At 38.8% G+C, this 25917-nt stretch overlaps 1 protein-coding gene across 12 annotated transcripts in view; it reads right to left on the reverse strand.

The window, feature by feature from the left end:
• Window positions 1–17000: 17000 nt before the first annotated feature.
• The window catches only part of PAK3 (p21 (RAC1) activated kinase 3), a 129249-nt gene continuing 120332 nt past the window's right edge, over window positions 17001–25917 (reverse strand). For all 12 annotated transcript variants that reach the window (XM_044937502.1, XM_025277331.2, XM_025277330.2 and 9 more), the window contains one exon: window positions 17001–23878. Coding sequence is in view for 2 of the 12 variants with exons in the window: in XM_025277334.2 (XP_025133119.1) it covers window positions 23789–23878 (90 nt within the window). In the remaining 10 variants the exon portion in view is untranslated. The remainder of the gene's footprint in view (window positions 23879–25917) is intronic.

A 25917-nucleotide genomic window follows, 5' to 3' on the forward strand; every position in this document is an offset into this window, starting at 1 on the left:
ATATTTCCAGGCAGTTGAACTTTGTCAGAAATGAAGTATCCAAAACAGATAATGTAATAGCTCTCCATGGTCACCAGATGGCACTATGATATCACGATTAAACTCAAATGCAGTACCCTTTTTTAAGAATGAGACATTTTTTCCCAAATAAAAAGGTAGAAAATATCATGTATGAAACGAGTTGCCAGTCCAGGTTCGATGCACGATACTGGATGCTTGGGGCTAGTGCACTGGGACGACCCAGAGGAATGGTATGGGCAGGGAGGAGGGAGGAGGGTCCAGGATGGGGAACACATGTATACCTGTGGTGGATTCACTTCGATATTTGGCAAAACTAATACAATTTTGTAAAGTTTAAAAATAAAATAAAATTTAAAAAAAAAGGTAGAAAAAGAAAAGAATTAACAGTTTTTTGATTGCCTGCTATGTGTCAGACTCCATGCACTATGCTTTAAAAATGAGAACTCATCTGAATTCACTTAAACATATGAAGTGCTGTCATTGTCTCTGTTTTTAAAAAATGACATGAAGGAACACAGAGGCTAAATAACACGTAAATAAATAACAACTCAAGGTTGCTGATCAGTAATTATATAATGATTATTAATCAGATAATAATGTCCATTTGATGCCTAACACTTGAGCTTTTTCTTGAAAATATGCTGTCTCCAGAAAGTGGTAACATCTTCCCTACATCTGTATTACCACCTGTGTATCCATAATACCATACTAAGAAGTGTGCAAATAGCACACCAAATGTTTCTCTCAGAATCCTTACCTCTCTAACTTACATACTCATGTATATACTTAAGTATGCACATATATAATGTCAGTCGACTTGGTCTTCCCAGAATAAATCCAGTGCATGAACTTGTATCAGTATGTATTGGATAACGACATAAACGACTTTCAAAATAATAACGTTGGGTGAAAGAAGGGGAAAAAAGGGTGCATCCTGCCTGGTTCCATTCACATAAAATCTCAAAAATTCAGACTACTCTATCAGTTCATTTCAGTTCAGTCACTCAGTCATGTCCGACTCTTTGTGACCCCATGAATCACAGCACGCCAGGCCTCCCTGTCCATCACCAACTCCAGGAGTTTACTCAAACTCATGTCCATTGAGTCGGTGATGCCATCCAGCCATCTCATCCTCTGCCGTCCCCTTCTCCTCCTGCCCCAAATCCCTCCCAGCATCAGGGTCTTTTCCAATGAGTCAGCTCTTCGCATGAGGTGGCCACAGTATTGGAGTTTCAGCTTCAGCATCAGTCCTTCCAATGAACACCCAGGACTGATCTCCTTTAGAATGGACTGGTTGGATCTCCTTGCAGTCCAAGGGACTCTCAAGAGTTTTCTCAAACACCACAGTTCAAAGGCATCAATTCTTCGGCGCTCAGCTTTCTTCACAGTCCAACTCTCACATCCATACATGACCACTGGAAAAACCATAGCCTTGACTAGACAGAACTTGTTGGCAAAGTAATGTCTCTGCTTTTTAATATGCTATCTAGGTTGGTCGTAACTTTCCTTCTACTCTATAGTAATGTAAAATTTCTCATTGGTTGCCTGGGGACGTGGGAACAGGAGAGAGGAAAGGAATACATAGTAACCTGAGGATCATTTGGGGAGTAATGATTAGGTTCATTATTCTGAAACTTAGTGTATCAATTGTCAAGTTGGTTACATTACTCTATGTGCGTGCTAAGTCACTTCAGTCTTGTCTGACTCTTCAGGACACTATGGGCCATAATCCACCAGGCACTTCTGCCCATAGGATTCTCCAGGCAAGAATACTGGAGTGTCTTGCCATGGCTTCCTCCAGGGGATCTTCCCCACTTAAGGATGGAACCCGTCTGTTAGGTCTCCTGCATTGTCAGCCAGGTTCTTTACTACTAAAAGCCTACTCAATTATCTGCATTTCTCAAAATGCAACTGAATTTTAGTATAAATAAATTTTTAAGAAATAAAGCATTATAACACTTTAACCATCTCCCTCTAATCTTTCAAAGATTCATACATATTATATCTGAGTACATTAAAAATTCCTCCAGATAATGTTACAATTTTTTGCTTTCAACAGGCCTACATATTTTAAAGAACTTAAAGGGGAGAAAATAGTTTTTATATTTACCATTTTGTTTCACTTCTTTACTCCCAAAGTTCCAAGATTCTCTTTAGTATCATTTATATTCACCCTGAAGAACTCTCTGTAGCGTTTCTTTTAGAGCTGTTGATGAATTCTCTGTTTTTCCTTCATCTGAGGATATCTCTATTTTGCCTTTATTTCTGAAGAATATTTTTGTTGGATATAGAGTTCAGGGTTGGCAGTTGTTCCCTTTAAGTGATTTAAACACATTATTCTTTTCTGCCTTCCATGGATTCTGATGAGAAATCCACAGTATTTCAAATTTTTGTTAATATTATGTGTATTATGTGTCATTTTGCTCTATACGCTTTCAAAATTTTTCTTTTTCTTTAGTGTTCAGCAGTATTGTTATCTATCTAGGCAGGATTTTCTTTCTGTTTACACATTTGGATTTCACTGAGTTTTTGAATGTGTAAATATGTCTTTGATCAAATTTGGGGACATTTCCAGCAATTATTTATTCAAAAATTGCTGCACCAATTCCTTCTTCCATTCCCTCTGGATCTTGTGACATGAATATGAAATCTTTTTATATTGTCCCGGAGATCTTGGAGGTTTTGCTCATAATTAAATTTTAATTTAAAAATCCACATAGTGTGAATGATTTGATAGAAATATGCATAAAGAACTGTTAGATACCAAAGAGGTATGCACAATCCCAGGGATCAGGAAAGGCTTTCTGGAAGGTGCTGTCTAAGCTGAAATCTGATGGATGAATACAATTGGCCAAATGAAAAGGGAGGGACCAACAGTTGCAGGTAGTAAGAATGATGTGTGCAAGTGCAGAGATTTGCAAGGGAGCATGCAATGTTTGGAGAAAAACAATTCATTACTGTTGAAACATATGGTGCCAGTGCAGAAATGATGAAAGGTGATGTTCAAGGAGTAAACAGAATGAATCATGAGAGGTTGTATATTTCAGGAGAGGAAGTTTTGGCTTAACCAATCCTGGGAACAATTGGGAAACAGAAAAAAAAATTCAATGTCAGTGGAATTTTTTATTCTAATTCTGTGAAACATGCCATTGGTAATTTGGTAGGGATTGCATTGAATCTGTAGATTCTTTTGGGTAGTACAGTCATTTTTGCAATATTGATTCTTCCAATCCAGGAACATGCTATATCTCTCCATCTTGTTGTGTCATCTTTGATTTCTTTCATCAGTGTCCTATACTTTTGTGCATACATGTCTTTCACCTCCTTAGGTAGTTTAATTCCTAGGTATTTTATTCTTTTTGTTGCAGTGGTAAGTGGGATTGTTTCCTTAATTTCTCTTTAGCTTCTTTTTTCTTCTTTTTGCTTTTCTGAATTTTCTCAGGTTTCTGTAATGAAAATATATCATTTTTTATTATGACAATTTTAATAAAAAACATAACAAGTATCATACAACTCACCAATTTAAAGTGTACAGTTGAATGGTTTTTGGTTTATTTACAGAGTTGAGCAACTATCATCACAATCAATTTTAGAACAATTTCATCGCTTCCAAAAAGAAACCCTATACTCCCCACTGCTTCCTAATCCCCTTCTCCTCCACTTTAGGAAACCACTAATCTACTTTCCCTTGTGGCTCAGCCGGTAAAGAATCCGCTTGCAATGCAGGAGACCTGGGTTCGATCACTGGGTTGGGAAGATCCCCTGGAGAAGGGAAAGGCTACCCACTCCAGTATTCTGGCCTGGAGAATTCCATGGACTGTGTAGTCCATGGGGTCTCAAAGAGTCAGACATGAGGGAGCAACTTTCACTTTCACAATCTACTTTTTGTGTCTATGGATTTGCCTATTCTGCACATTTCTTGTCAATAGAATTATACAAAGTGTGACTTTTTGTGTATGGCTTCTTTTATTTAGTACAATATTTTCAAGGCTCATCTACACTGTAGCATGGATTAATACTTCATTTCTTTTTATCTCCAGATGATCTTCCCAACCCAGGAATTGAACCTGGGTCTCCTGGATTGCAGGCAGATTCTTTCCCAACGGAGCTATAGGGCAAGCCCCAATATTCCATTGTATGGACATACCACATTTCATTTATTGACTCACCACTTGATGGAAACTTGGGTTTCTTCCCCTTCTTGGCTATTGTGAATAATGTTGCTGTGAACATTTGTGTACACATTTTTGTGGGGCCATGTATTTTCAATTCTTTTGGGTATGTAGCTAGGAGTGGAATTGCTGGATCATATGATAACTGTATGCTTAAATATTTGAGTAACTGACAGATTATTTACCAAAGTATCTGTACCATTTTGCATACCCCATAGCAGTGCATAAAGATTCCAGTTTTTCCACATCCTTGCCAATAATTGTTATCTGTCTTCTAAATTACTTCCATCCTAGTGGGTGTGAAGTTGCCATTTCATGGTTCTGATTTGCATTTCTCTGGCTTTGGGTGGACTCAGAGAGTTGGTGACAGACAGGGAGGCCTGGTGTGCTGCAGTTCATGGGGTCGCAAAGAGTCGGACACGACTGAGTGACTGAACAGAAAGGAACAGAACAGATGTTGAGCATCTTTTTCATGTGCTTATTGGCCATTTGTACATCTTTTTTTGAAAAGTATCTATTCAAATCCTTTGTCCATTTTTAATTTGTTTGTCTTTTTATTATTGAGTTGTGTGTGTGTGTGTACTAAGTCGCTTCAGTCGTGTCCAGTTCTTTGTGATCCTATGGACCATGGCCTGTCAGGCTCCTCTGTCCGTGGGATTCCCCAGGCAAGAATACTGGAGTGGGTTGCCATGCCCTCTTCCAGGGGATCTTCCTGACCCAGGGATCTAACCCATGTCTCTTATGTCTCCTGCACTGGCAGGTGAGCTCTTTGCCACTTGCGCCACCACAGGTGGCCTTTATATATTCTGGATCTAATTAATTTTACAGATATGTAATTTTGCAAATATATCCTCCCATTCTGTGAGTTGTCTTTTCCATTTGATCATGTTCTTTGTTTTACTGTTTTTTTTTAAATATAAATTTATTTATTTTAATTGGAGGCTAATTACTTTACAGTATTGTATTGGTTTTGCCGTACATCAACATGAATCCGCCACGGGTGTACACGTGTTCCCCATCCTGAACCCCCCTTCCACCTCCCTCCCCATACCACCCCTCTGGGTCATCCCAGTGCACCAGCCCCAAGCATCCTGTATCATGCATCGAACCTGGACTGGTGATTCATTTCACATGTGATATTAGATGTGTTTCAATGCCATTCTTCCAAATCATCCCACCCTCGCCTTCTCCCACAGAGTCCAAAGACTGTTCTATACATCTGTGTCTCTTTTGCTGTCTTGCATACACAGTTATCATTACCTTCTTTCTAAATTCCATATATATGCGTTAGTATACTGCATTGGTGTTTTTCTTTCTGGCTTACTTCACTCTGTATAATAGGCTCCAGTTTCATCCACCTCATTAGAACTGATTCAAAAGTATTCTTTTTAATGGCTGAGTAATACTCCATTGTGTATATGTACCACTGCTTTCTTATCCATTCATCTGCTGATGGACATCTAGGTTGCTTCCATGTCCTGGCTATTATAAACAGTGCTGCGATGAACATTGGGATGCACGTGTTTCTTTCAATTCTGGTTTCCTTGGTGTCTATGCCCAGCAGTGGGATGGCTGGGTCATATGGCAGTTCTATTTCCAGTTTTTTAAGGAATCTCCACACTGTTCTCCATAGTGGCTGTACTAGTTTGCATTCCCACCAACAGTGTAAGAGGGTTCCCTTTTCTCCACACCCTCTCCAGCATTTATTGCTTGTAGACTTTTGGATAGCAGCCATTCTGACTGGCGTGAAATGGTACCTCATAGTGGTTTTGATTTGCATTTCTCTGATAATAAGTGATGTTGAGCCTCTTTTCATGTGTTTGTTAGCCATCTGTATGTCTTCTCTGGAGAAATGTCTATTTAGTTCTTTGGCCCATTTTTTGATTGGGTCATTTATTTTTCTGGAATTGAGCTGCAGGAGTTGCTTGTATATTTTTGAGATTAATTCTTTGTCAGTTGCTTCATTTGCTATTATTTTCTCCCATTCTGAAGGCCATCTTTTCAACTTGCTTATAGTTTCCTTTGTTGTGCAAAAGTTTTTGATTTTAATTAGGTCCCATTTGTTTATTTTTGCTTTTATTTCCAATATTCTGGGAGGTGGATCATAGAGGATCCTGCTGTGATTTATGTCAGAGAGTGTTTTGCCTATGTTCTCTTCTAGGAGTTGTATAGTTTCTGGTCTTACATTTAGATCTTTAGTCCATTTTGAGTTTACTTTTGAGCATGGTGTTAGAAAGTGTTCTAGTTCCATTCTTTTACAAGTAGTTGACCAGTTTTCCCAGCACCACTTGTTCAAGAGATTGTCTTTTCTCCATTGTATATTCTTGCCTGCTTTGTCAAAGATAAGGTGTCCATAGGTGTGTGGATTTATCTCTGGGCTTTCTATTTTGTTCCATTGATCTATATTTCTGTCTTTGTGCCAGTACCATACTGTCTTGATGACTGTGGCTTTGTAGTAGAGCCTGAAGTCAGGCAGGTTGATTCCTCCAGTTCCATTCTTCTTTCTCAAGACTGCTTTGGCTATTCTAGGTTTTTTGTATTTCCATACAAATTGTGAAATTATTTGTTCTTGCTCTGTGAAAAATACCGTTGGTATCTTGATAGGGATTGCATTGAATCTATAGATTGCTTTGGGTAGTATACTCATTTTCACTATATTGATTCTTCCGATCCATGATCAAGGTATATTTCTCCATCTATTAGTGTCCTCTTTGATTTTTTTCACCAGTGTTTTTATAGTTTTCTATATATAGGTCTTAAGTTTCTTTCGGTAGATATATTCCTGAGTATTTTATTTTTTTCGTTGCATGGTGAATGAAATTTCTTCCTTAATTTCTCTTTCTATTTTCTTATTATTAGTGTATAGGAATGCAAGGGATTTCTGTGTGTTGATTTTATATCCTGCAACTTTACTACATTCATTGATTAGCTCTAGTAATTTTCTGGTGGAGCCTTTAGGGTTTTCTAAGTAGAGGATCATGTCATCTGCAAACAGTGAGAGTTTTACTTCTCTTTTCTAATTTGGATTCCTTTTATTTCTTTTTCTGCTCTGATTGCTGTGGCCAAAACTTCCAAAACTATGTTGAATAGTAGTAGTGAAAGTGGGCACCCTTGTCTTGTCCCTGACTTTAGGGGAAATGCTTTCTGTTTTTCACCATTGAGGATAATGTTTGCTGTGGGTTTGTCATATGTAGCTTTTATTATGTTGAGGTATGTTCTTTCTATTCCTGCTTTCTGGAGAGTTTTTATCATAAATGGATGTTGAATTTTGTGAAAGGCTTTCTCTGAAACTATTGAGATAATCATATGGCTTTTATTTTTCAATTTGTTAATGTGGTGTATTACATTGATTGATTTGTGGATATTGAAGAATCCTTGCATCCCTGGGATAAAGCCCACTTGGTCATGATGTATGATCTTTTTAATGTGTTGTTGGATTCTGATTGCTAGAATTTTGTTAAGGATTTTTTCATCTATGTTCATCAGTGATATTGGCCTGTAGTTTTCTTTTTTTGTGGCATCTTTGTCAGGTTTTGGTATTAGGGTGATGATGGTGGCCTCATTGATGGTGTTCTTTGAAGCATGATGTTTTTTAGTTTTGGTAATGTCCAATTTATTTTTTTTTCTTTTATTTATGGTTTTGATGTGATATCTAAGAAACCATTGTCTAATTGAATGTCACAAGATTTATGCTTATGTCCGCTTCTAAAAGTTTTGTAGTTTCAGCTCTCACAGGTAGATTTTTGACCATTTGAGTTAATTTTTATTGTTGATGTACATCAAGGGTCCAAATTCATCCTTTCGAGTGTGGATATCTAGTTGTCCCAGCATCATTTGTTGAAAAGACTATTTTTTACACTACTGTATAATTTTGTCACTCTTACTGAAAACCAACTGACCATAAATGTATGGGTTTATTTCTTAGCTCTCAATTCTATTTCATTGATCTATATGTCTGTCTTTATGTCAATACTACACTGTCTTGACTACTGTAGTTTTGTGGTAAGGTTTTTTTTTTTTTTTAACTTTTTGACTGTGATGGGTCCGTCTCCGTGCAGGCTACTCTCTAGCTGAGGTGTGTGGGTTTCTCATTGCAGTGGCTTCTCTTGTTGCTGAGAGTGAGCTCTAGGACACATGGGCTTCAGAAGTTGTGGCTCCTGGGCTCTAGAGCACAGGCTCAATAGTTGTGGTGCATGGGCTTAGGTACTCTGAAGCTTGTGGGTCCTTCCCCGACCAGGGTTGAACCCCACGTCTCCTGTGCTGGCAGGCAGATTCTTCACCACTGAGCCACCAGGGAAGCCCTGTAGTAAGTTTTAAAATCAAGAATTGGAGATTTTCAATTTTGTTATTACTTTTCAAAATTATTTTAGCTATTCTGGGTCTCTTGAATGTCCATATAAATTTTAGGGTAAGTCTGTAATTTCTACAAAAAACCAGCTGGAATTTTGACAGGGGTTGCTTTGAATGTGTAGATCAAATTGGGTAATATAGACATCAAACAATGTTAAATAGCATTTAATTTAAAACATCAAAATGAACGTGGGACATGCACTACTTTTTAGATAAAAGTAAAACTAATATCATTTATTGATAAAATTGTACACTGACTCCATTTATGGCCCCCTTCTCAGCAAGTGCCCTGTGTCCCTCTTGCATTATTTCTATCCAGTCCTCTAGAAATAGAAACAAAGACCTTGCTATTACAACTGTGCTGTGCATGCTAAGTTGCTCATTCATGTCCAACTTTTTGCAACCCTGTAAACTGTAGCCCCCCAGGCTCCTCTATCCACAGGGTTCTCCAGACACAAAAACTGGAGTGGGTTGTCATGCCCTCCTCCAGGGGGTCTTCCCAACCCAGGGATTGAACCCAAGTCTCTTACATTTCCTGCATTGGCAGGCAGGTTCTTAACAACTAGTGCCACGTGGGAACTGGGGCATATCAAAAACAGGTAGTTCTGATCCTGAGAATTTTTGGTTTTGCAGACTCACTGTTCATACAGTCCCAGGCTGGGCCAGGGTAAATGAAAACTACCATACATCAAGAGAAATACTGTTGGCCAAGTCTGGTGCCCTGCATTTTCCCACAACATGAACTCATTCCATCTTTACAATGAACTTACACTGGTATAACAATTCCAGTTTTACAGATGATGAAGTGAAAGCCTGGGGAGTTTAAGAAATTGGATTCAACTTACAGGGCTATTCAGTGGCAGAGGTGGGAATAAAGTTGTTCTAACTTCAGAACCTCTGATGGGCCAACTGATCCCATGCCCTGAAGCCAGTGAGTGTATGAAAACATCTGTCCAAGCCCCTTTAACCCTGCTTCCTGGACCTAGCAGAGGGAGTGTCACTTCCTTTCTCTGCACTTTCTTAGGCTGTTGAGTTGCTGCCATATTCTCCCTACAGATGTTGAGGGTCACTAGGGAAGTCTGTGGTCTGTGTTAGGTTTCTTATCCCAGCTAACCTGGACTCTTGCATAGTACATCTCTCTAGAGAAGCTCTGCCCAGAGAAGGGCATTGCCTTTTATCCCAGGGCTGGAGTCAAACCAATAACTCTTATATTTTTGGATTTTAGTGTAGACCTTCTCACTTGGCAAAACCTTTGAGATACAGGTGTCAGCAACAATTATGTAAAGAATCCATTTTACTCTGTAATGGAAAATGTATGTGTGTCTAGCTCTAGACCACTATAAGGCCATTTCCAAGGATTCTGAATATATTGAACCTATCCAGGTTATTGGTCAAGGACCATAACTTCTTTTTTTAATTAATCAGTTTATTTTAATTGGAGGATAATTATAATATTGTGGTGATTTTTGCCATACGTCGACACGAATCAGCCACGGGTCCACATGTGTCCCCCCATCCTGAACACCCCTCCCAACTCCCTCACCACCCAATCCTTCTGGGTTGTCCCAGAGCACCAGTTTTGAGTGCCCTGCTTCATGCATTGAACTTGCACTGGTCATCTATTTTATATATGGTAGTAAACATGTTTCCATGCTATTCTCTCATCATCCCACCCTCGTTTCCCCCCACAAAGTCCAAAAGTCTGTTCTTTACATCTGTGTCTCTTTTGCTGCCTTGCATATAGGATCATTGTTACTGTCTTTCTAAATTCCATATATATATGCATTAACATACTGTACCTTAAAATTTTTTTAAAATTTTTAATTGAGCTGTGGTTGATTTACAATGTTGTATTAATTTCTGCTGTACAGTAAAGTGATTCAATTATACTTATGTATACATTCTATTTTTAAAGTTTTTTTTCCCACTATGGTTTATTACAGGATATTGAATATAGTTCCCAGCGTTATACAGTAGGATGTTGTTGTTTATCCATTTTATATTTAACAGCTTTTATCTGATAACCTTAACCTCCCACTCTATCCCTCCGCAACCCCCTACACCTTGGCAACCACAAGTCTGTTCTCTGTGAAGGACCATACCTTCTTGAGCATCAAAGTGAGAAGAGAATTAGCTTACCTTCCAGGATGGAGGCTAGGCTGCAGCAATTGGAAGGGCAAATCCAAACGCCATGAAATAGAGAACACCGTGTGATTCTGAATGTTGGCTATTACAAAGATGCCCCCTCCTCTTTTTAGTCTGTGAGTTCTCAGCTTCAGAACTAATTACAGCATTAGCTTTATATGTTTTTCCTATGGGATTATCATACAGGAACAGTTTGCAATCACAACCTATAGTCAGGGTTCTTCAGCATCTTTTTTCTACTCCCTACAGGTCTAGGGTTCATTAATTTTGATTTATTGATGTGACTTTCTTATGTGGTTTCTGTATCTCTCCATGGATTTATAAGCAAGGGTCATGGTTTCTTTTTAGGAAGTATTTGACAAGCTCTTGAGCTTGATATGAGAATCCACATGAAGGGCATGCACTGGAGAGAAAGGGGCCTGTCCTGGTGATGCTAGAGAGTCTATGGAAAGGATTTAAGAAAGGTCATGACTTTGTCAGATTTTCTTTTCAGAACAGACACTAGCAGCAATGTGAATCAGAAGAGTGCCAAGAATGGAAACTAAAAGACTGGTTCCTTCAGGCCTTCATTATTTATTTTGCTGCAATATTCCCCAAATAAATAGTGGAGGTAAAGAGTAAGGGACAGTTGAAAAGATATTTAATAGGAGGACTCATAAGAACTTGGTAACTGAGGAGACAGTATGGGTAAATAAAATAAAGAGAATCTCAAGGATTATACCCAGGTTTCTGACTGGGGTGGTGATGGCAGACAGAACAGAACACAGGGAGAGGCTCTGATATGGTGAATATTAGTTGATGCATTCAGTTCAGGACAATTTGAGTGTCGCGTGACTTTGGGACACATTAGTGGAGATTTCAAGTGGGTAGATGGGTTTACAATCAGGATCTGAAGTATAGAGGAGACATATGGGTTGGAGATATTACTTAGAGAGTTATACTATGTGGGGGGTATGGAAGACTTGGGTGTGAATAAAATTGACCATGAGAGAATCCTGGAAAACATCCATATGTGAAGGATGATTAGAAGCAGGACTCTGAAAAGGGAACTGGATAAATGGAAAACAGAGAAGAGAATGATCAGGAAAAACTGGTCACAGAATCAAGAAGAGACAGAGTTTCAAGAAGAGAGAAACGAGGATTTTCCTGGTGGTCCAGTGGTTAAGACTCTGCTCTTCCATTGCAAGAGGCTCAGGTTTGATTCCTGGTTGGGGAATTAAGATCCCACATGCTGCATGGCCAAAAAAGACAGGAAGAAAATTTCTTGAACTGAATAACAATGAAAATACAACATATCAACTTAAACATTTTTTAAAAGAAGAAAGAAGAAAGGAATAGCCAATATTCACCGAGTTAACTAAGGTTTATAGATAGCTGCTGTGTGCCTGGGGATGCCTCAAGGAATTAAAAAAAAAGATCTTTGCCCTGGTGGAACTTACATTCAACTGGGAAGAGTCAGAAAACAGATAGGTGAGATAAATGAAATAGTAGAGTATGAAAGTAACTGATAGATATTGTGAGGAAAAGGACAAGGGAAAACATATCAGGAATTCTGGTGGTGGAATTGCAGTTGAAATGGGGTAACCAGGTTGGCCTCACTGAAAAGGAAATATTTGAGCAAAGACCTGAAGGAAGTGAGACATGAGATGTGTGGCTATCTAAGGGAAGTATTTTTCAATCAGAAGGAACAGTCATCACAAAGTCTCTGAGGCAAACACACGACTGAAATGTTTGGGAACTAGCAAGGAACCAGTGTTCCTGGAACAGAACGAGTGAAGGGGAGAATAGAAAGGGATGAGAAGGTAGGGGGTGGTACTTACCCACAGTGGAGGGCCATGTAAGTCATTATAAGGACGCTGTCTTTACTCGGAGAGGAATATGGACCCAAAGAAGAGTTTTGATTTATGTTGAATGTTGCACTGAGACTAGAGTTACACAGGCTAGAATAGAAGCAAGGACACCAGGTAAGAGGCTATTGCAACCAAGCAAGAGATGAAGATGCCTTGGATCAGATTGGTTGCAGTAAATGTGGTCAGATGATATATACATATATTCACAAACACACATACACCAGCACACTCACACTTAAAATCATATACAGATGGTACCCAACTTACTTTGACTTAAAATTTTTCAACTTCACAATGGTACAAGAGCAGTTCGCATTCAGTAGAATTCATTCTTTGAATTTTGACTTCTTCCTAGGCTAGTGACAAGCAGTACGATAGTCTCCTGTGCTGCTGGGCAGTGGCGGTGAGCCGCAGCCCCCGGTCAGTCATACTGTCACAAAGGTAATTGATACACTGACAACCATTCTGTTTTTCACTTTTAGTGCAGCATTCAATCAATTACATGAGATCTGCAGCATTTTATTATCAAATAGACTTTGTGTTAAGTGGTTTTGTTCAACTGTCAGTTTAGTTCAGTTCAGTCACTCAGTCGTGTCCGACTCTTTGTGACACCATGGACTGCAGCAGCCTCGTGTAACTGTTCTGAGCACATTTAAGGTAGGTTAGCCTAAGTTATGATGTTCAGTAGGTGAGTTGTGTTAAGCGCATTTTCAATTTAAAATATTTCCAATTATAGTAAATAAATAACTTTTTAAAGAAAAGACAGCAAATCCTGAGTTCTATCACAAAAAAATTGTTTCTTTAATTTTGTATCTATATGAGATGACATATTGTTCACTGAAACTTATTGTGATATTCATTTCATGATGTATATAAATTCAACCATTATGCTGTATACCTTAAACTTATACAGTGCTGTATATCAATTATATCTCAATAAAACTGGAAGAAAAATAAAAAAATATTTTCAACTTACAGTGGGTTTATTGGGACATAACCCCATCAGAAGTTGAGGAAGATCTGTTGTTTCTTTTTAGTCAGTTTCATTGAAGTATAACTTAAATACAATAAGATTGCCTGACTTTAGTTGGATGATTCAGTTGTGGGTTGACTATGTCTTATATGGATGCTGTAATGCCTCCTGCTAAAAATAAATTGAAATAGCTGGATTTTCCCCAAGAGTATTGTCTTATGGCTTTAAGAGTGTTACAGAATGGATTTGGCAATATAAGAAGGGAAAAGATTTGGTAACTCTTAAAGAACCAGTTATTTCAGCCAAAGATGGATAAGGACTTGAAATACAAATGTGAGGCAAAAGTTTGCTTTGCACAGTACAAAATTTCACCAATACAGATAGTGTAATGGGATGCTACACCCAGATACAAGCCACCCGTGTTAGCAAAGATTTTCTTGTTTTTGGATGTAGATTGGAAAAAACAGGGTGCATACTTACACTGCACAGTTCAACAACCTTCCAGTCTGGCTCTACACAGGACCAGAAGATCTCTAATGATGGCTGCTGTGCCATGCAAGAAACACTTCTCTGCATTTGGATCGCCAGCCAAAATTCACTCAGGACTGGCTACTCTTGAAGGTGTTCCAATTGGCCAGGATGTTTTACAAGGCTAATGTGCTGTTCTGTGCTTAGTTGCTTAGTTGTGTCTGACTCTTTGCAACCCCATGGACTGTGGCCTGCCAGACTCCTCTGTCTACCAGGATTCTCCAGGCAAGAATACTAGAGTGGGTAGTCATTCCCTTCTCCTGGATCTTCCTGACCCCGGGATCAAACCCAGGTCTCCTGCATTGCAGGCAGATTCTTTACCATCTGAGCCACCAGTGATGCCCAAGAGCTACCATTTATTGATATGTTTTGATATGTATTGAGCATTTTGTATTGAGTATTGAGTTATGCTATGTATTGAGCATTTTGATGTTTTAACTTTCTTATTCTTCACAATCCCATCATGTATATTTATCCTCTTTTGATAAATAATCAAAATAATTGAAACTAACACTTAGTTAAGAAAGGTGAAATGAAGTTCTAGCTCTGAAATCTAAATTCTTAATCCCATGTCAGCCTATGGGGAATCCATTATTTACGAGACTCAAATGAATCAACAGTATGTGGTCGACTGCAGTTGAGGCAAGAGCAAAAGAGGTGGTGGGAGCCAGGATTTGGGTTCTGGGTTGCTGCTGTATTATGAATGATGATTTTACATTTTTTGGAGGAAAATCCAGAGACTTCTATGTGGGAGGAAGTGGAAGGTATGGAAATTTAGGAGGATGCTGATATAATATTACTATATAACTAAAGTAGAAACTGACAGAAACATATAGATTGCCACCTCCCAAGGCATTTTGCAGTAACACTGAATGCAATGTTGCAGAAGCACCAGAACAATGTTGGAGTAGGAGGACAGCAGCTGAAAGATGGAGTGCTTATTGATGTTGAGGAATCGGGGGCCTCCCTGGTGAGCCCCAAATCATTGCTCTATCCATGGACAGGGAGAAAAATGGGGTGAACCTATTACAGTGGGTCACAGCATGTACCCCAGCCAATAGGCAATTAATGGAAAGCCAAGGGGGCCACCATCCACATGTTTGCCAGCAAGTAAATGCCCCTCCAGGCAGAGTTCATTCCTTTACTTCTTACATACTTAGAGTCCAAGGAGCCAAACTTGTACTTGAACTGGCTTCTGGAGCTGCTACACCTCAGTATAGCCAGGTTCCATGGCAATGACAAAGAAAGATGTGGTTGGAGATGATGCGTTACTGTGTGTGGGGTGGGGGGAGGGGGAGGGAGCCTCCTTCAATTGTGATGCCATGATGGTAAAAGAAAAGTTGGTGGAAAACCCAAAGAATTGAGAAAGTGAGGCAAACTAAAGCTGGTACATGGCATCTTCTGGATCCTTAAGCCTGTGGCCAAGTGCCGAGCCTCACCTTTCCCATCAGAGGAACAGTGCTTCCTGGAAGGTCACAGAGCACCATGCACAGGCCCAGCACAAGCAACACTGCATCCCTTATAGTACAGATGTTAGTGCAGATGACATCAGGGCTTTGACTAATAGCCTATAAAATCCTATGATCCAGACCCAACTTGAAGGATGGCTTAAGGTAGGTGTTAATAATCCTCAAAATGATACAAATAATGAGTTAGAAAAGATCATGGGATACAGAGCCCCTGTTTGAGTTTCCTGAGCCATACAGCAAATTCCTGTTGGCTATTTATTTTACAAGTGATAGTGTAAGTTTCCATGTTACTCTTTCCATACATCTCACCCTCTCCTTCCCTCTCCCCATGTCCATAAGTCTGTTCTCTATGTCTGTTTTTCCATTGCTGCCCTTTAAATAAATTCTTCAGTACCATTTTTATAAATTCCATACATATGCTTTAGAGTACGATATTTATCTTTCTCTTATTGAGCACACGCTCCATGATAATACAGCCTTGCTGATAGCAGCCTGGGGAGGAACCACCTATCAGGACATCTCCTTCCTCTGATGACAGAGCAACCCGTTTCACCCTCCACTGGTTGTGTACTAGTCTCTTTATCTTGTGTGCCATGCATGCTAAGTTGCTTCAGTAGTGTCTGGCTCTTAGTGACCCTGTGGCCTGTGGCCTACCAGGCTCCTCTGCCCATGGGGTTCTCCAGGCAAGAATACTCAGTGAGCACAAGATATATAATCCACTCAAAGGGAACAGAGTACCATTGGGTATCCACTTACACAAAGACATCAAATTATATACACTGGCTCCAGAAGGAATACTACCCCACTGTAAAAGTATTACCAGGGTAACAAACCTCCACTATGCTAAATCTCTGGTGTTTTTATCTCATCCTAAGGACTCAGAGAGTTTCTGAAAAACCTGACTCCAACATGTTCACTTAGCAGCTTTCAATGAACTTTACTGTCATTTAGTCATACTTGGAGTTGGTTTTTAATACGAACGTTATCTTTTTCAGAAAAGTCCACAGTGCCTGACATATAGCAAGAGCTCAGTAAACCTTTTATGAATGAAAGAGTGAATGAAAGAATGAATATTCTCAGTGACATGGCTTTGGAATCTCCTGTGACTTGTGGCCCTTGATTTAGATAGAAGATAAAAACCAAACATTATGCAGATGTATTTGTTCCGAATTTTCCAAGCAGAAAGATGAGCAAAAAAACCAAATTACTACATATGCTTTCTTTTGGCAGTTTTCCTTCATTTACCTTTTGCTCTGCATTGAGTATACAGATTTGTCTCTTCGAGCTCTTCTATGTAAAAACCCGATGGAGATTCTGGGCCTGAGTTATCCAGTGGCAGGGTCTGTAGGACATTTCCTATATTGCTTACAATGTTGGACGTTTTCCCTGCCTTGATTCGTTTGAAAGAATGCTACCCTCTAACTTGTGAATGGGGTAAATGGCCAGTGCCAAGGGGGTGGGTTGAAGGGTGACAGAAGAGAGAAGCACCAGCTCAGTGATGTTTGTCATTTTTATTTGCAATACTTTAGGTCCAAGTTTCAAACTGCATTATTTTTACACTCAAGACACAGTCATGCACAATCCATATTTCAATTTTCTATTGCTTCAACCACAATTTAAAGTAACAATATCATAAACAAAAGTCCTTAAAAAGAGCAGATGCTGAGGTCAGAAGGATGGAACCGTACCATCAGCAGGTTTACAAAAGAAATAATTTACTTAAAAAATCAAACAGAAAGACCATAAATACCTTTAATTCAGTTACAGAAGAATTTCACTACACATGGGTTTACAAATAACACATTTTAACAAAAGTAAAGCACAGCCAAATGAGATACAACTCTGATAATGAAAACACAGATCCTCCTTAACTTGTTTTGTCTGGATATTATGAGTATAATCCCAGTACATATCACTAACTACCCTGTGATCTGTCTCTTCGTTGCTGATGTACTGAGATTTAAAACTCAACCCACTAGTGGTTACAGAATTCTGTGAAAGGTCTTGTTATCACGAATGAATATAGTATATGCGGGTCCATAAAGCACACCACACACAAGCACACACACTGAACTTGAATTTCACACTTAGGGCTGGTTGGCACTGCTGTAGGCAGGGCATTGGGACTGTCCACTAACTGCAAGTTGATCGTCTTTCTAGTATCATACTCATCCAGTTGCCAATCCCTGTGGGAGCTGTCATCAGAAATGCTGTCTTTGGTTCCCAAGTGGATTTGTCAACACTCCTTAATGTTAATAGCATGTAATCACTTTTTCCTTTTTCTCTCTGCAACCTGCAAATGTTTAGGCCCACTCAGTAGTCCCAGCCATGGCATGGGTTCTGCCATCTTGTGCCATTTTGGAAGTAAACTCTATAAAGCCCAACACTGCTTCATAGGAAAGGAGAGGCCGAAGTATAGTTCTATCCTAGCAAGTGTGACAGTATATTTCTGTTCTAGTAGCGAATACTGGCCACAGCTTAATGAAAACCAGACTTTACATACAGAGTGTATGGAAAAGAAAAGCTGGAACACTCAACAGAAAAGGAACACTAAATCAAAAACAAAACAACAGTGAAGGAATTGGAAGGCTGCCACGAGTTTTATCAACATTCCCTAGTATTTATTCACTTCATTTACTTGAGGTTTGATTTTTTTTTTTGGCATCATCTTACATAGTTCTATTGTTTAACTGCAACATAAGAGACCCAGGCTTAAGCATATGATATTTGCCATCACTTTAGCAGGATAAATTATCAAGGCAATCTATAGTACCACAGAATGTTAGAGCTTTGGAAAGCCTTGGAGAGCTAGTCCAACACCTTTATTTTATAAATGTGGAAATAGACACAACATGGTTAAGTGACGTGCCCAAGGGCACACAGTAAGTTAGGAGCAGAGCCTACATTAGAATCCAAGTATTCTTATTTCTGGGCTTCCCTGGTGGCTCAGTTGGTAAAGAATCTGCCTGCAATGTGGGAGATCTGGGTTCAATCCTTGCGTCGGGAAGATCCACTGGAGAAGGAAATGGCAACCCACTCCAGTATTCTTGCCTGGGAAATCCCACGGACAGATGAGCCTGGTGGGCTACACCCATGGGGTCGCAAGAGTCGGACATGACTTGGTGACTACACCACCACCATTCTTACTTCTAGGTTAGCACTACTTCCATTACATCTGATTGATTCTAATTGCTGTTGATTTCCTCATAGGTCCTAAATCAGATGCACATGGTACCTGCCTCACTACTGGTATTATGGGATAGCATTCATCTGACAGCAGCTTCCAAAGGAGACTCTGATGGCACTAAACAGCTTCTATAAGTTTATCTTGCAAGTGTGACTGTATCATGTGGCAGTAAATGCTCCTCATTATTATCGTCTACTTGAACACAAAAGTGTGCACGTGGAAGTTATAATCTCAGTTCCCGCATTTGTAGATTCAGTTAGATACTGCTTGATATTACACAGACATCCTCAATGCATGAGGAGTCAGGTTTATATTCACTTGGTCACTAAAGGAGCATGGGATCAGAAAAGGAATGGAAAAAAAGCCTACCAACAGAAAGATCATATCAGAAAGCAATTTCTGATGAAAAAGTCTTTCTTAGGAAAAACAGTTCCATTATTTCTAGGGTCCCCTTTAATTCCTTCCCAATTCATATGCAAATATATGTTCAGAATTGTGTGTTAAGTTCACTCAAAATCTCAGGTCTGGTAGACTGTCAGTTTACAAATGCTGAATTTCAGTCCTCTTGCTCAGAGACTAGGAGTAGGCCATCACTGGCCATGCCTTTGTTTAAACAAATATTAACTGCAAGTAGCTCAGAAAAGGACCATGAGTAACAACTGGGGATGTCAGGGTTAAGACTCTGATAAGTAGATTATATGTTGAGAATGGCCCAAAGTGGGTTCTCTAGATAAAAGGTCTGCTCTTGGTGAAACTAACACCTGAGGCCACTACCGTATCATAAAAGTCCTCACCTGCAAAGTCTTTGGTGAGTTACAAGGAAATTCCTCTCTTTGGGTAGATAGTCTCCCTGATTCCTGTTTAAAATGACAGTAGTTACTGCATACAACCTATAATTAGGCAGATCAGAAAGCACCTAGAGGTCACCATCTCAGGCCAAAGCTCAAAGGAGTTGAGATTGAATGCCAAGAGGCCAGGGCTGTTCTAAATGTTTGTCTCAATATTTTCACAGTCAGCTTTTAAGTGCAAGTCATAATTTCTACTGAAATCAACAGGACTTGCCTACTGTTTATTAAAAGAAAATCCTACCTGAATGATAGTATATCCTGTTGGAAAAGGATATGGTGGGAGCTGGGGATTTTAACCTTCTGTTCTTCCAAAATTCAACCTAAAATCTGCTAAAATGATCCAGAAAGGCAGTACCTGAAACAGATGTTGTCAGAGGGGCTATCCAAAGTGACCCCTCCAATCTAAAGTAAGTAAAACAGAAAACTTAAGGCCATACCAAAGCAGAGGGGGCAGCCAGCCAGTTTGAAAGCAGAAGGATGTGTTTGGAGTTCTAATAGCGACATCTCCCTAGCTTTAACTTATAGATACTAGTCCCTGAAGAAAGCATGTGCCATACCGAGTGTGTGCCAACCGCAGCATCCAGGCAAATATAAAGCCTATGGAATAATTGTAATTAGCAAATATCTGTGCCCTGCATGCTCTGGGCTCTGGCCAGAAGGCATCTGCTTCTGGCATCTTTTCTATGTTTCTATAGTCCCCTTTCTGATGTTTATTTATTATAAAGCAATAGTATAACAGTATCAAAGAAAATCTTAACAAGAAAAAAATGTGCATAATCCCACCACCCCAACACAACTGATTTCAATTATCTGTGTTCCCAGTCTTTGTTCATATGCACACTTATTTTTACATAGTTGTCATCCCTGTTTATGTTATTTAAAGGTGATTTTATAGATTCTCTCTGAGAACTGGCAGCCTCATTAGAAATAAACAACCCATTGAGCAAAGGAATAGAATTATTTACACGATCTTTGAGCTGAGAAATATCGTTTATAGACAAACATCTCAAACTATCAAAACAGTTTTACAGACGACAGGAAGCAATTTCGTATTTCTTTTTCTTTTAGCAATGGAATGTGCTTCACAAGGGAGGGAAAGATGTGGGGATCAGGTGGTTAAAATCAAACACTGGGGTGCAATTCACAAGCCTGAAAGAAATCTGAATAACACAATTAAAGAATAAATACTTGAGTTAAATCTTCTTACATGACTTGGCCATCCAGTAGCCAAAATGGAACATGGACACACAAATATTTACAATGACACATAGACGAGATCAGCAAGAATGAAGTCATTACCCAACACGGTGACTGATTTGAGGGGATGTGTCATCCAAAAATCTTCATGGGATGATGACAACGTGCTGGATCCTTGCTACAACATTAACGTTCTTTTCTTTCTTAAATAAATAATCTCTACTGTGCTTCTCACCCTTCCCTGACTTTCCCACTGCCCTATCCCTATCTCAGGACATTTTTTAGAATCAACATTCGATGATGCGCCCTCCTTATCTCAGGGCACGGATAGACTCACCAATGTCAAGATGAGCTACAAAAAAACAATCCAGGAAAAGGGAATAAACTATTAACCATCTGGAGTACAACTTGGTCAGGTATACCAAGTATAAATCCCTCAGCATCATTTTGGCAGGAGAAACAGCTTCTCTCTAATACTTATTAGAAATATACATAACTCTCCAACACAGGGAATGGTCTTTAGAAGCTGTTCTCATTTTAAATTTACATAGATATAAATCTCTAAGAGTAAAGCCTACTGGGATATATTATCATAAAATCTTGGTACAACAGGATGTGGTGAAGTAGTACAAGACTCCTCGTTGTTAACATGCTGAATTGAAAGCATAAAAGAGCAGCCATTTCTCTGCCTCCAGTAATCTGAAGGATCACTGCTCCAGGTGTCCTTCCACCAAAAAAATGCCTTCATGACATATAAGGGATGCTCACGGACAATTAGGGCTTCCCAACCAGGTTTGGGGCTCTCTCCAGTGGCAGGGCATAGGTACCAATGTACTGAATTCTATTTGCATCCCACCTATTGTTTCATTGAATTCCCTGGTACGATGAATGAAAAATTTAAAAAATACTTAATTTTAAATGAAATCAAAATTAAGGCCTCACTCTCTCTCACACATAAAACAGTGTGGCATTAACATTTTCAGGCCCAGCCACGTCTTTGTGAAGAATAACATAATATGGTTCAAATTAATATTACTATTTGATCTTTTCACATTTGTTGTTTTATGCCCTTGTGCACATTTTCTAGGGGCAGGGGTCAAGCCCCTCCCAGATTTCATAGTCAAAGGAAACAACAGGAAATCCACCAGTGGTGTTATCTCCTAAATATAAACATGTGCACTATATGGTTGGTTAGCAGAAACTCTAAAGAAAGTGCTTTCATTTTAAGGAACGAACAGATGATTACATGGACGGATGTGCCTCAGCAGAGAAAGAGCGAGGCCCATGGCAATGATCTCTTTCCCTCTCTTGCTAAATGCAGATAGGTTCTATTCAGATTCTTGACATACTACAAATCAAGGAGCCCTCTACTGCACAAACTGCTAGCTTTTCAAAGGCTTAGAGAAAAAATTCTGCAGAATTTATAAAACTGATAACACTCAAAAGAGAAGCATATCCTTTCTATGCAGACACCCTCCAGATATTTTTCTACTCTCAGAAGATTCAGGAAGTGGTGACTGTTGAGTGTCTAATAAATTGATACATGGTGAAATAATAGTCAAATTTTCATATCTTGCCCAAGCCACAAAAGGAACTCAGTTGGACTGGTAGGTCTTGGGATACACGATTGCAAAGCCAAAGGCTTTTCACTGGAGAACTTCAAGATCTTTAGATACATGTTTTTGAAATTCAAAAGCCCAAAGGGCTAAGTATGAACACACCATATGCAGAAACAGAAATTAGTGGTACATAGGGGAAATGACAATAAGTACTTAGAGCCAAACGTTGACTGGGATGTAGTTTTCACTAACCTCCCATTTCTTGCAGAGTTGAATGCTTACATATTTCTGTTCTCCATATCTTAAAACTTTTTTTAATGTTTGTTATAAATTGTGAAGATAAATAATATTTTATCATCAGCAAATGTTGGGTAATGGGTCTGTTTCCTCCTGATGTGCCTGTTTTAGAGTTGCATACGTTCCACAAGCACAAAACAGGATTAAACTAGGTATCTATATCTTTGTTTACTTACTGTCCAATGAAGATTTCACTATTTCATGCTTATATTATCTTCCTTTTGGCTCTTAGAGAAAGCCCCATCTTTGTTTAAGTGTGGCCTCTCCAATCAGGATTTCCTAGGTTTAAGACCTAGACTCACCCAACTGGAGTGCCATAGTTTTGGTGTGTCTTTTTGCAGGTACCATGAAGATAAGCAAGCAGGTTTATACAAATGACAAATCAACTACCACTTAAGCATCATCATGAAAATGTGATAAGATTTCACCATCTGAACTTTATTTAGATAGTTTTTAAAAGCCCTTCCTGAACACACATATTCCTCTCTGCTTTTGGAAAATGTCATAAAAGAAACCTTTTCCAATACAAATGCAGAAAAACAGGTACACAAACCAAGCCACCACTATAGAAGAAGAATAAAAAATTGCAACTCTATGAGGGCATGGACTTCCACATGTTCACACAGTACTTGCTCTGAGGTTTTTTTTTGTTTGTTTTGTTTCATTTTGTTTTTTTTTTTGTTTGTTTGTTTGCTTGTTTGTTTTGTTTTTTACTTTCTTTTAAAAAAAAAAGTTTTGACATCTTTTTTCTGGACATCTAATGACAATGCAAGTGAAAAACATTACATTGGGTAAGGAGTTTTGAAGGAGGTTCGAATGCAAGAGGGACTACTCTCTAACTTAAAAACAAACACAACACTATGAAGAGGGATTGTGCATCTTTGAGAAATCTTTTTTCTTCAAAGTGAATGCACAAAATGAGGGGATTCACTACTGGCTCTTTCGCTTCACGGTGGAAGTGACCTTTTTATGGTCACTTCGACATTGCTGCCCTGTATGGGCCGCGATTCAGGCTTACAAATAAATTACATAATCTGAGGGAGTAGGAAAAAGGCTTATAAGAAGTTTCTATTCATCTCAAAGTTAAAGAAACCCCACCCCATTTGACTGTCTTTTCTTCCATCTTTCCTGCAGCGGAGTTTTATTTCAGTCTTACTCATGAGGGAGATGGTGTGGGGTAAGGCTGGCAGTCCTAGCGGCTGCTGTTCTTAATCGCTTCTTTTGCAGCAATAATCAGAGGAGTCAGGCTGGAGAGAGGCTTGGCTAATTTTAAAAATGGGTGCTGCAAAAGGAAAAACAGAGGAATTACTGGAATTCTTTCCTCCAACAAGTATATTACTTTACACTTGCAAGGAGCCTTTTTTTTCATTAAAATTTGTATTTTGTGGATCCAATTAAACATCATTTAAAAAAATATAGTGCCAGCTTTTGTCCTTCAGATGTTTTTGTTCTTCAGTGTCATGAAATCTTTGGGAAGCTGACTGGCAGAGCTAGAAATTCAGAGTAGGTGTATTGTAAAATCTCACTGTGTTAGGGAGTCTAACTTTCTGATTTTCTTAAATTGATGACTCTATCTGGAGCAGCCTTCAATGCTTGAAAAACTGTGTTCTGTTGACCACTAGAGCCCTTAACCCTGAAACCAATAGCCTCCTAACTGCTAAACCCAATAGTGTGCCTCCGCCATTTCTTTTTTGGTTGCTCCACAGTACTTCATACAAGTGAATGTCCCTTCCTTCTTTGAAATGTTGTTCTCTTTGGGGGCCTGTAACATTCTACTGTCTCAGTTCTCTTCTATATGCATGCTCACTGACTGCTCCCTCCCTATCTTCTTCCTGGTTTCACATCCTCTTTCCACCTCCCATAACTTGACTCTCATCATCTTCTTTTTCTAATTTAATTCCTTGGAGAGTTCATTCCTTTTCATGGTTCCAACCAAGCTCTTATCAGCCTTATGGAGATGACGCTCAAATATCCATTTTGTGACCTGATCTCTTTCCTGAATTTTGGTCCTATTTCTCTAATTGCCTGTTGTTTATTTCCTTTTGAATGTCCTCCTGCCACCTTGAACTCAACATTGAAAAATGTACATTTAGTCAGGTTTGACGTATGGCAGAAACCAACACAGTATTGTAAAGCATATCTTTCAATTAAAAATAAATGATTTATTTTGATATTTGGCAAAACTAATACAATTTTGTAAAGTTTAAAAATAAAATAAAATTTAAAAAATAAAAAATAAAAAAATAAAAAATCATAATAACTAAAAAAATAAAAAATAAACGATTTTAAAAAGTGATGTGTGGCAGAACCAATACAATATTGTAAAGTAAAAAAAATAAAATTAAAAAAATAAATAAAAATAAAATAAAATTAATTCAAGAAAAAAATATAGTTTTTTATACTTTGAAGTTTCTCAAAGAGGGTACTCTTATGTGATGTAAGCTATAGGGGCTTTGGAGTCAGAATACCTAGGTTCAATTCAATCCTCTGCTTATCACAGTGGTTAAATGAGGTAAGTGACAGTTTCTTGTAAGCTATATCAAGGCCAATCAATGTTAGCCAGTGTATTATTATCCTCTATCACTTCTGCTTTTGCTGAATGCTACCACTGGTTTGATATTCTGAAGTCACTTTTGTGTTCTTATGTTTTACATGCAATCAGTTACCAAATGCTGCCTTTTCTTTTTTTTTTTTAATTTTATTTTATTTTTAAACTTTACCTTTTACAATGATCTCTTGCTTTGCCTAGGCCTAATCAACTTAATCCTGATTTATAACAATAACCTCCCCCCCATATTCCTTCCTCCATTTGTTTCTGTTGCTAATTCTTATTGCAGACTATCAGCTTCATCTTCCTGAACAAAGCTTTCATCATGTGTGTCCCTCAGATTGCTTCAGTATTTCCCCATTTCCTACAGCCCCTATGCTTTAGCCTGGTGTTTAAGGCTCTCTACAGTCCTGCCACCTGCAGCTGTCCTGACTTGAACTCTACTTCAGCCACACTGTCTATTTTCTGTTCCTTTGAACCTTGCCTACATGCCTTTGATCAGGTGATAATCCTTCTATCTGAAATTCCTTCCCCTTTTCCCCTTAAACTATCTAAGACTGATCTGTCTTTCAAGGCCCAGCCAAACTCTTTCCCTTTCACAGACATCTTATGAATGCCATAGGCCAGAGATGCATATCTCTAATCAGTTATGACATTCACTGTTTGAATGGCCACTTGGTTCCACTGAGTCTCTGAACAATCTTGTTTTTTTTTTTCATATTCCCAAGGAGACTGAACTTCTAAAGAGTAGGAATCATGCCTTAAAGAGATTT

Source organism: Bubalus bubalis, chromosome X (genome assembly GCF_019923935.1).
Source record: "Bubalus bubalis isolate 160015118507 breed Murrah chromosome X, NDDB_SH_1, whole genome shotgun sequence".
Classification (NCBI taxonomy): Eukaryota; Metazoa; Chordata; class Mammalia; order Artiodactyla; family Bovidae; genus Bubalus; species Bubalus bubalis.